The sequence below is a fragment of the Genypterus blacodes genome, unplaced genomic scaffold, assembly GCF_046128005.1.
Source record: "Genypterus blacodes isolate CSIRO-AG114 ecotype Tasmania unplaced genomic scaffold, CSIRO-AGI_Gbla_v1 ptg000118l_1, whole genome shotgun sequence".
NCBI lineage: Eukaryota > Metazoa > Chordata > Actinopteri > Ophidiiformes > Ophidiidae > Genypterus > Genypterus blacodes.
This window is the reverse complement of record NW_027466921.1, coordinates 770001-782147: the sequence shown is the minus strand read 5'-3', so window position 1 is coordinate 782147 and position 12147 is coordinate 770001. Positions and strand designations below refer to the sequence as shown.

General features: G+C 46.7%; 1 protein-coding gene across 2 annotated transcripts in view; it reads right to left on the bottom strand.

Moving 5' to 3' along the window:
- igf2bp2a (insulin-like growth factor 2 mRNA binding protein 2a) overlaps positions 1-12147 on the bottom strand; it is a 42680-nt gene that overhangs the window by 12604 nt on the left and 17929 nt on the right. For both annotated transcript variants that reach the window (XM_076161908.1, XM_076161909.1), the window contains exons 3-7: positions 4870-4918; positions 4534-4585; positions 1319-1382; positions 930-1220; positions 623-757 (exon numbers count right to left, since the gene is read on the bottom strand). In XM_076161908.1, coding sequence (XP_076018023.1) covers positions 623-757; positions 930-1220; positions 1319-1382; positions 4534-4585; positions 4870-4918 — 591 coding nt within the window. The remainder of the gene's footprint in view (positions 1-622; positions 758-929; positions 1221-1318; positions 1383-4533; positions 4586-4869; positions 4919-12147) is intronic.

Genomic DNA, 12147 nt, shown 5'->3' with positions numbered 1-12147 from the left:
ATAGCCAAATGGAAAGTATTTTTGTGTCATTTGGGAGGATCTGTGTGTGTGTGTGTGTGTGTGTGTGTGTGTGTGTGTGTTCGGGGATCTGGAAATTGCTAAGAATTTAAAGCCTGAGACGTTTGTCATTAGAATGCAGTTCACACTACTGTTGTCAACGATACCGAATGCCTTCTATGAATTGTATTCTCGTATCTCTATGCCGATTGTGTGCATCCATCACCAGATATAAACTGAATAACACACTGCTACACAAGCAGACAGCGATATGATATGCAGTCTATAGGGTGTGTGTGTGTGTGTGTGCATGCTTACATGTAGCAGAAGCTCAAATAGTTTAAAAGCTGCCGTGTCAAGATCAATTAGAGGTATGGCCCCGTGTCTTACGTGCTAAGCCGCGATCACGTGTTGCACCAGCTGAGTGTGTGTGTGTATGTGTGTGTATGTGTGTGTGTGTGTGTGTGTGCATTGTGATTACTGTGTCAGCGGTGCAAGCAAGAGAAAACACGCTGAGATTCAAATTTGTATGAGGCAGAATATAGGGCAACAGTGTGCCATGTATGTGTGCATATGCAAATATTTGTGGGTGTTTCTGTGTGTTTTTTTGCAAATGTGCACGTACACCTTGGTCTCAATGGCCTCCTTCTGCATGATGTCCAGGATCATGAGACAGGCAGCGGAGCAGCCCTCAGGAGTGGAGTGGATGGTGATCGGCTTTTCTGCTGCGCCGGCATTTTCCTTTCGATGAATGTCGACCCTGAGGGGGGAGGGGGGGGGGGGGGAGGGGGAGAGGGAGGGAGAGAGAGAGTGAGAGAGAGAGAAAGAGAGAGAGAGAGATGAGCAAAGCTTAGAGAGGAACGGAGACAAAGGAGTGAAAACAAAGCAAAATCTATAAGCACAATGTTTTCATCAACATCATCATCAATTACTTGGACTGCGTCTGTCTGGTGACATTCTTGATGGTGAGGCCCTCCTTGCCAATAATGGCGCCAACAAACTGGGCAGGCACGAGTATACGCAGGGGGAATTCCAGTAGCCTGGGACGCGAACCCCCGGGGCCACCTGACGGCCCGGCCTGAGCCGAGCCCTGGTCCCGGGATGATCGACCACCGCGTCGCGTGCGAAGACCCTGGATGGGTGGAGGAGCATCCATGTCCAGAATATAGGACGCATCCAAGGCGTACTCGCCAAACTGGTGGCCTGTCAACGTGTCGATGGCTCTGCAGGATAGGAGCACAGGGAGCAGGAGGAGGTCAGGGTGTAAAATCTTCAAGCAACTTCTCGTCACACAGATTGAGACATTATTTGTGCTGCTTACACTTTAGCTTCCTCCTTGGTTGCGTACGTGACATTCACCACAGCTGTTTCTGTATCAGTGTTCACTGTGGAGAGAGAGAGAGAGAGAGAGAGAGAGAGAGAGAGAGAGAGAGAGAGAGAGAGAGAGAGAGAGAGAGAGAGAGAGAGAGAGAGAGAGAGAGATGCAGAAAACAGATTCAGTCACTTCCACATGGACGCAGAGTCTGTAGCTGTAGGCGAGTTAGACACGTGTCCAGATTCCCGTGCTGAACTACAGACACATTTGTCTGTATGAATCCATTAAAACCATCACCGCACTGCTGCCTCTGCACACTGCAGCTGGTACACACACACACACACAATACTGCACAACAGACAAGAACAAGCGACAAGTGATCTGCGATGAAGTATTTAACTACAACGCACGACTGAAACACGTCGGGACAGTTTGCAGTCCTTAATCACTCACGATCACATGCATATACACTCCTTCTGTCTGTGCAGGGATTAAACACACTCACTAATATATGCAAATATGCAGTGAACTATTTTCTCATTTTCTCCTCAATCTTTTCTCTCCTTTGAGTGTGAGCAGGAAGACGGCAGCTTACACATACAACAACTTCCCTGCACTCAAGTCACATTGGTTGTATGTAGACTAGATCCCAGCGTGGGTGTTAACGTTTTCTTTTGTGTGTGTGTGTGTGTGTGTGTGTGTTCAGTAAACTACAGTGCGTGTAAAGCAGCTGCACAGAGCTCACAAATGCTAATGCTATTTACTATCTGTGAGACATAGAGAACAATAGAGGCAGAATCTCACCACTGTAATAGGGAGGCGGATGTACGAGCACCATCCCTCCGACCGCCTCGTAACACGGCATAAACATGGTTCAAGGCGCCGGTGTGTGTAGAGGCCACGGTTTTAATCCATTTACAGTTTAAAGTTGTGCTCACGAGACACAAATTGAGCAAATAATAGAAGTAAGAGGTTGGAGACTTATATGGTTATAGTATGGCATCACCATGAATGATGTCATAGTCGTTATTGACATCATCACCGTGAATGATGTAACTGTTGTCAAGAATAATATGGTCATGAAGGATGGCACAATTGTAAATAACATCATCACCCTGAATGATGTCACAGTTGCCAATGACAACAACGCCTCAAATAAGGCAACGTTTGTGCTGAATGGACGATATCTTTCATTAGAATTCGCAGCCAGGAGACAGCAGATGGGAAGATAATGCGCAGAATGATAAAACCAATGGGGTGTTTACATGTTTGAGTAAACTGAACAATAATCACATTTAGGTCTGTTACTCAGAGGACACACACATCTATTTATGCTGATTTCAAACGTAAATTGTGCGGTTATGGCTGCACGAGAATACCGTCAATGTAGTGAGTTCGAATTGGAGTAAGAAGAGTAAAAATCCTTTAAAATATGTCAAATCGTGGGACATATATAAGTAAGATTTTGTCAAGACAAAGTAAGAAAGGTAGAAAATCCTTTTGGATCCACAATCTTAATATTGTTCCTGGCTTCACTTTCCAACTGCTCAGCCTGAAATCTGTGATGATGGCAGGTTTTGCAGATATCTTGTTAACAAACACATGGCCCTTCCTCAACAATAGATGCAAGAGTCACTGCCAACAGAGGAAGGAAACTTTTTGTTTTCAAATAATAAGCAATTACAATCGCTGTCAGTGAGAACCTAGTGGGTGTGGGAAGGGTTAAAGCTATGGAGCGCACCCAGCTGGCTTAGAGAGAGAGAGAGAGAGTGGGCTGACCCTGGCGTGGTGCCTGACCCCGGCGCTCACAGCCAGCTCAGCCCCGCCCCACCCTGCCCCGCCACGGGCCACCCTCCCAACCTCACCCTGTATAACCACAGAGAGCGGACGGGGCGCGATCGGCAGGCACGCAGAAAGCAAACGGCGAACAGGAAGCCGGACAGAGACGGACGCAAGGACGGCGATAGAGCAGAAACAGGCGAGAAGTTTCGATGGACGGTGCGGCTGTGAAGACAAGCAAAAGACGAAGAATGGGAAGAAGAGGAGCTATTCTGGCTGTTTTATAGTCGGTGACAAACGTCTCTCTCACAACCTGTCAGGGCTGCAGTGGGCGGTAGTTGTTCTTGTCTGGCCTGGTGACTCTGCTACTGTGTGTGTGTGTATGTGTGTGTGAGATTGCATCTAAATTTGAGTGTGTGTATAATTCCTGCACGTGTGTGTGTGTGTGTGTGTTGACAGTGATGAGTTTGTCTCTAGTCGCCTCGCCCGCGCTGAAGGAGCTGCAGCCCTGAATGTTTGGCTCCGATCCCAGCAGGGTTTCCCCAAGCTTCATGGTCCAACTGTCCGTCAATCATTTTAAATCCTTGATGGTCCGTCTGTCTGTCTGTCCGTCTGATTCATAGCAGGATTACTCGACACATAATGAACAGATTTTCGATCAATAACCTTCAGCGTTTCATCTCTGAGAGTCATAATTAAAGGGCTGCGCAGCCTTGGTGGTGGTATTCACACTAATTATTGCACCCTCTAGTTAATGGTTTGTTTTGGACTCCTTCTAACGTTGCGGCTGCAGATGGGAGTCATGATTAATGTGACCACCTATGCTAAAATGGGGCCATTTCCGGGTCATTGTCGTCTCTTTGAGGGTGTAATTAGCTCCTCCCACTGCTTTGTAAAGAAACAGCCATATTTGATCATCAGCATCAAAGGCGAGGTAAGGCCCAAATGTCACTGATGGCCCTGACTCACACCCACACACGCAGACACTGCAAAAGCCTCACCACAGGCGCCTTCAGTGTCCTCCCCCATTACCACGGCGACACTCCCCAAAAACAGATGCACCAGGACACACGCACACAAAGACACATCGCTACTGGACGTCTGCCATGTCTGCCCACTTCAATCCATACGCTGAGGCCAAGGGGACCCGTGGCCACGCTACACACTGCTTATTACGGAGCCCGCATGCAATTTAGACGCTCCTCAAACTTATAAAGACGCACATGCGAGAGACAGACGCTACAGGCTGATTTATGTGCAGAGATGGGTTATGTTTAGATAGTGGGTGTGTGGGATGATTGTATGGGGAAGTCAAGTCACACAGGGAGACCTGACTCACTGGGAGGTCTGCAGACACACTCGCTCACTCGCTCGCTGGCTGCAAAGTGTTTTGAGTCACATGATGAGACGTACGGCAAAGACAGAGGAGAAATGTTCCGTACCTTGCTCCACGTTGTCCACAGTACCATGCTGAGCTAAAAGGCCGTCCAAAACCTGTGGAAATACATGAGAGGGGGTTAGAGGACACAAGTCACACACACACACACACACACACACACACACACACACACACACACACACACACACACACACACACACACACACTGCACCCTTGTGACAAACAGACACTCACACTCTTATATGACCAAGATACGGAAGTAATTAATAGATGACACACAGAGATGATGTCGTCGCACACAGACACGTAAAACGTACACACACATATTTGTCCAACAGTGAGTCAAAGTCACTACTCACTACTACACTACGCTACTCACCTCCCACTGTAGATGAGGGGGAATGTTCCGGACCTGGATCTTCCGACTCCTGCAGAGAGGAGAGACAGAGTGGATTTATCAGACCTGAACCACAAACACACACAGGCACACACACATACATTCACAGTCAGGAGTACAGTCACCAGTGTTCACGCTCCACTCACACATGCGCCGTGTCCCACTCACACACTCGAGACATTTTAGGAGGCGAAAAAGCTCTCCGGCAGGTGAGAAGCAATAACGTTTGAGTGAGTCACGTTCAGTATTCTATAGCATGCAACGTACTCATGAATCAAACATAACATTACACACCCACAGCTCATTAGGCGACATCATAAATCAGAGCACTGTCACAGAGAGCTGAGGGAGGCGTGCAGCCGGCTGTGTAGGTGAGCATGTTTATATTACAGCAGCGTATGACTTTCAGTAGCACCTTCCTACGAGCGTTACTCCCACCACTCTCAACACACAAGTCACATCAATGAAACGAGGAGTAAAACTCTGTGTGATGTGAAGGAGTGTGTGATCTGAAAGCAGCAACCACGACTCAAGCACACGCCAATTAGATCAGTGATGTGATATGACAGAAAACATTGGAATTTTGTATAATAATGAGGAGAAATAACAAAATGCAAAGTCTGTAATCTTTTACACTCATGTACTTGTAATCCTTTACATTCAGCAGCTGCAGTGTAATTAAATTATATATTCTAATTTAGATACACACAGTAATTTGATTGTATCTTTAACTTAAAAGTGTAATATCTGTGTTTACAATCTCTTTCTGTTCCATGATTTATTAATTGTTGCTTTATTTTTTTGGTATATTTTCCGTTTACATTGTGAGAGTAGAAGTGTGTGTGTGTATGTGTGTGTGTGTGGTCGGTGTGTGTGTGTGTGTGTGTGTGTGACAAATAAATCTTCTCTATCTTTTGAAATATCACAAAAATTCATATTTTCATCATTATTATTCTGTGTTGACATCTTTGCAATTATTTGTCAATAAATTCCTCCATGACCTTTTCTTTCATGACCTTTATAAGTAAAGGAACCTTTACAACCACTGTGTCAGAGTAACCAACACTGCAAAACAATCACAAACCATCATGTCCTGTGTCTAAATTACACTTTTCTGCTTATTACTCAGGCGTTTGTCTGCGATGATAGTGTCTCATAGCAACCGAGGACTGGTTTCCTAAGACAATATGAGGGCAGATATCCAGGCAAGAAAAATATCCAAACTGTTTTGACTTCTCAGGTTCAAGCTTGACTTGTCAAGGTTACAATCATTATTAAAAAATTCCACACATTCTACAAAACTTTGGAAATATTTCATCATTTCCCGAAACCATTTCAGGATTCCAGTAAGAGTAACTGTAAATGCTCATTCCAGTATTTGTACCTGAATTGATCACCGAGAAGGATGAATAACTCAATTATCAAGACGATGAAATCAGGAATGTTTTAATAAAATCAGTAATTTAAGGGAAAATGTATTGTTTTAATTATACTTTTGTCCGTCAGCATTTTTTCCACAATGTTGAATTAATACTACTTTGTGTGTGTGTGTGTGTGTGTGTGTGTGTGTGTGTGTGTGTGTGTGCTGCTAATTCCAGCTATGCATGTGGACTGTAGCTGTTACAGTGGCATGTTTGACTGAAGGACAGAGGGACAGAGGGACAGGAGCCTCTGAGCCTCTGGTGAGTGTGTCCGCTCAAACAGCAAAGCCACACAAACCGCTCAGCAACCACAGGCTGTTAACGACTACATTAATGTGAGTGCAGCCGTCTCTGCACAGAGCTGCCGAGTCAGACAGCAGAGAGGTGAGCGGAGAGGACCGAGCAGGACGAAGACGAGGCAATGCAGGAGGAGGAGGACTGGAGGTGCGGGGGGGGGGGGGGGGGAGAGATAATAGAGTAAGTGTTGTATTTGAGATCGGGAGGACCCACGGGACGGAGAAATGCACCGCCGCCGCAGACATTTCTCCAGCTCGGTCTCTGAAGACGCCTCAGGTCTGAACTTCCTGTCAGCGAGCAGAGGACGACAGGACTGAGCTGGCAGCTGGACATGAATGAATGACTCTCTCTGACTGAGCTGCTGGAGGCAAAAAACAAAAAAACATCCCAGAGAAGGAAGAGAATCACAGCGTGGCACAGATCAGGGACATGAACATAGACGTGGACAGCCCTGTCCCGCTTCTGTCCTGTCCTGTCTGTCTGTCACCTCACCAGTTAAAGGCAGGGAAACGGGGACCAGCGCTCTAGATCAAGATCAAGCCATCAGACATTGGGGAAATACCTCCACCAAGGCCGAACAAGCCTGGCCAGAATGTGTATATTCTGCCCCAAAGAGACAGAAAACACTTTATTAAAACTATTCTATACGATATGTTATTTTTGAGGAATCCAGCTAAGAGAACAAACAAAGCAGCAAACACAGGTGAAGCCTTGACCTCCTTAGCAAAGGGAGCAAACACATCACAGACTGTTTTAAAATAGCACGATCATATTTCACCTCCATACGTGGAACCGTCAATGTAATTTCACCTGCTTTAATATATAGCCACTTTATTCCAAGGCCGACTTATCCTCCCGTTACGTCCCTGCATCCATCGTGTGTGAAACCAGCGGAGGAGCGAATCACAACAGAGCTCTCATGCTGCCTGCAAGCCTTCTGTCACCAAAAGCGCTTCAGAGTGTGAGTGGCTTAATGAAAACTCTCCCTCTCTCAGCGACTGAATCTTCCCCCCCCTCCGAACTCAAGACCGCAGCGCTGAAACACGCCGCTCATTTCAGGACAAAGTAAATACTAAGCAGCCTGAGTGTACGTAACCTCGGAGACGGATCCGCTTTTCCCTCTCGGGGTCGCTCACCTATTTAAATCCACTCGCTTGCTTGTCATTCTGAAGCTTTCCTGAATGGACATCTCATGGAAAAGTTGAGTTCCGTGGGGATCTCGTTTTCGGCGCGCCTGTGGCTCGGCCAGGTCGTGGGATCATAGGATGGCTGCTCCCTGTCTGTCTGAGAGGCCCCACATCAAAGACAACACACCACTTGGCACACGCCTACATATGGTTGTCTTTGTGCACACACACACTGCTGATCCGGGTATTATTCCCAAAGTTCTTACAGTATATCCTCAAGGAGCTTGTTGTTTTATAATCAAAGTGACAGAGTGTAACCCCACTGTTTGTTTGCAGTCAAGGTGAACCCAACGCCCTTTTTCAGCTCACCCCCCTACTCCTCCTCCTCCTCCTCCTTTCCCAAAGACCAAAATGAGCAGCAGAAGACGATGCAGACTGAAAGTCAATGGTTACTTAATGTTTGTTGAATGTAACCAAGCTGTCTGCTGTTGGTTTGGAGCCTTCTGCCAAAGAGAAAAAAGAAAGCCTCTCAATTTTCGGGCCTTAAAATATCCGAGGGTGGCCGTGTTCATTTGAAAAGCTAATATTTACTGCACCCACCTGCACTGCGCGAGGTAAAGAGCCGTGTCTGCGCACACGCGTGCGTACTAATGCGGACACGCGTGGCGAGCAGGCGGAGGAATTCTAACCTCGGAGCGGGCAGGAGGGCGGAGAGGTGAGAAAGAGGGTATTCACCCTTCGCCAGAGGCCTTTGGCCACTTTTGCACCTTGCTTTAACATGCGTTCTGGGTGCTGCCTGCATTGTGACTGTTCCTCTATGTGAGCCCGGCGCATCTCCCATGTAAGAAAATGACAAATTCCTCCTCCAGGTTCCTCCCACCTCCAAATACGTGCCAATAAATACAAACTCAACGTTGCCCATTGGTGTTGGTGGTGGTGGATTTCAGGAGGCAGTGAGGAAGTTGCGCCGCCTACAGATCAAAGGTTTCTTGTAAAGGAGTGAGGAGCATCGAGTACATCTGACTCTGAGGACCTCAAACATCCTAATCAGCAAGGCCAGACAGCATCTCTACCACCTCAGGCAACTCAAGAGGTTTAAAGTATCACCTGACACCTTAAGGTCCTTCTACACTGAGATCATCCTGACTGAAGCATCGGCGCCTGGTATGGGGACCTGAACCCTACGGGACCAGAAAGCCCTGCAGATGGCACCATCAGGTCTTTTCCCTTTCCAGCCCTGCAGCACATTTACTCCAGAAAACACTCCACCCGCCCTGGACACACACTGTACAGGCTGCAGCAACAAGACACAAGACAGAGACGGAGAGACAATACGACTCCTCAACAGCAACACATGACAGACAATCTACATACACAACCCTCCTCCCTCTCTCGCACACTCCTCTCGACTTCTAACACAATCTCTCCCTCTCTCCCACACTTATACTCACACCCACTACACACACTCATGCACAGTCTCCCTGTAGCTGCGTTTGCATTATGCATTTGTACTGTTTTATTGATACCTCATGTACATTCTCCCGCTCTTAGCTGGTTTGATTGTGAATAAATAAAAGAAAAATTGAAACATATTCCGTTTTATACATGTATGACTGCATTTCAGGGATAAATTGTTAGAGCTGAACATGAACAGTTTAATAACAGTGTTTACATGGTAACTGCAAAATGCCACTGATTATAATGATAGTTTAGTGTGGCTGTAAACATAATTGGTGCGCAGCTTGAGTTTGTGTTATTCCTTATGTCATTCAGAGACGTGACCTTGCAGTCTGTATAAGCCTTTTAAGTCCAATCTATTTATTGCTTATAATAGATAGACAGAAGGATGCAGCTGATTGATATTGAAGAATAACATCTCTGCAGTGTGTGATGATCATTCAGGTGAGCTAAGTTCAGACTATTCTTCCTGAAGTGCGCCAAAGAAGAAACGGCGGCATTGAGACCACACAGAATGAGCCCAAACCATCCAAGACGTCTGTGAGAGTTCCTTGACTCGGGGGCAAGGCCTTCTCACAGAAACTCAGCAGAGTAAATGATTAAACATTTCCTCTTCTGGCCCGGCGTTCCGTCTAGCGAGGCCTATAAAGGCGGTGTTTACCTTTCCCTAACCCGCTATGTGCCCCGTGCCCGCGCGGTCAGAGGGCTGCTCACAAGGCCGGCAGTTCTGTGTGCCCAGCAGGGGGGCCCTCCTGGGAAGAAGAATTCCACTCAAAAAAGGAACCCCCCCCCCCTACAAAAGCCTTTCAGTTCGTCGGACCTGTGCATGCTGTCTCACAATGCAATGACAGATGCCCCCCCTCCAACAAACACACATAAGATCACACACACACACACACATGCACACACACAGTGGCCTGGTCTTCAAACCCTCACACCTGGTTGTTCCTTCTGTGAAAAAAGTGACCCGGCTGGTAAAGCAGGTCTGTAATCAGCGTTCCCTTTCTCCCGCGTGCATTCAGCCATTTACACACCACCATTTCTGTGTAAACCGCCCTGATTATTAACTTCCACCTCGTTGGCTCAGAGCGGTAAATACTAAATCGTTACATTTCACCCTTTCTATATGTTATCTATGCGTTGACAAAATCCTTTGTTCCAGCAAACCGCTGCGATGTAAAACCTCCTATTGCCGAGAAGAAAATGAATGGCTTTTAAAATCAAAGCTGATCCGGGCTTGATCACATTCATACCATGTGGATAAAATAGGAAATTAATGCCTCTACAGTCATAAATCATACTGGAGGCTTGTGATTATGCAGCCAATACATGTTCATAATGCAAAATCAGTGATAAAGTGTAAATATGAAGTCACACTAACGCATCCAGCTTATCGTGTGTTAGTGCCGCATGATGTGACCGTGTAACGATCATGTGCTTCTCTGTGTACAGCCTTATGTTTATTCAGTGTGCCAGCATGTAGGCTGCAGGGTATTGAAAAGACGAAGACAACAAAGCCAGCGATCACTACACACAGTACGGCCCCTTAAGAAATCGGTCACAAGTCCCACGTCACGGGAGGCGATGAGTCCTCAGTATCCAGGTAACGTCCTGATGCTGAAAGTGCTATACAATGGAAAGAGAGGAGCTGGAAGTGGATTCCATTTAGTTTGTAATCGAAAGACTGCAATCAAACGAATTATTCATCCTCTATGCCACATTAGGAATGAAGGTGGAGAATTTGCTGTGGATTCAAACAAAAACAAAAAGGTCGAGCTCAGCCCGCTGCTGGCACGAGGCAAACATGTGAGAGTTTCAACAACCAGGGCCAGGGGGGAGGGGGGAAGGGGTCAGGAGTGGAAGAGACCACAAAACGCACATAACACACCAAATAGCCTCAGCCTGCATCGATTTGCCCTGAAAGGTCGACTTGGCGTGAAGTACACTGAGGCCTCTCTCTGTTCTTCTTCTTCTTCTTCTGATATCCTCTGCGTAGGGATGCATCAATGCTTTTCTTGATGCTATATGGGTCAGTCAGGGCAGCCTGGTGGTCCTGACACCACACACAGGCGGGTCTAATCTGAATTAACCCAATTTTTAGCTTGGACTCTTAAGCTCTTAAGCGCTTAAATGCCCTGAAATCTCTGAGAGGAAACCATAAGTCAACAATATGCAGGAGACGTTACTGCACCAACGGACCACACCATTCCTTTTTTTTTAAAGAGAGCAAAGAAGAGATAGCCTACTGTTCCTTTAAATCGATCCCTTTAGGAAACAGAAAGCACTGCTGGGTAGAGACCTTGGTTGAATTGAATGAATACAAGAAAGGAGATTTCCAAGGTACAGACATCGACGGTTTCCTTTACATTCCATTCATTATTCCATTACATATACCTTCTATTATCCCCCACCGCCTACACCCTGAGCAAAAACAAACCCTCCGCATCTCTTTTTTCATTCCCCCCCTAACGACTATATTTTCCCGCCTCTGTTAACCGTCTCTCTCCTTCAGCAAGCCGCGCTCAGGGTTGCCGGTTCTGTTCCCCCTCCCCTCCCTCTCCTCTCCCCTGTCCCCTCGGTGGGTAAGAACTCATCAGGATTCCGCACGCTTACCTGCCTGCCTCCGCTCTCTTTCCCACATTTCTCTGGGCCGTGGCAGGAGAGCAGGCAGGTACGCACACGCAGCTTAATGTAAACAGCGCCTTCCTGTCGCGTTTTGTCTCGCTCAGACGGATAATAGTTAGATGTCGATACGTACGTAAATACACAACCAAGGTTTCTTCATTAAGTACTCACACTGCTCATTACGGGCTTGATTCATAACGACTCAATAAATTTCTGCGTTGCGCCACAGACGCGTAATGTTTATTCTAATTCTATCATTATCCGCCAGCAGATTTGTATTGTAGAGTGCGTTATGATTTTCAAAACACACCAGAGTAAGAAATAGTCTGTTT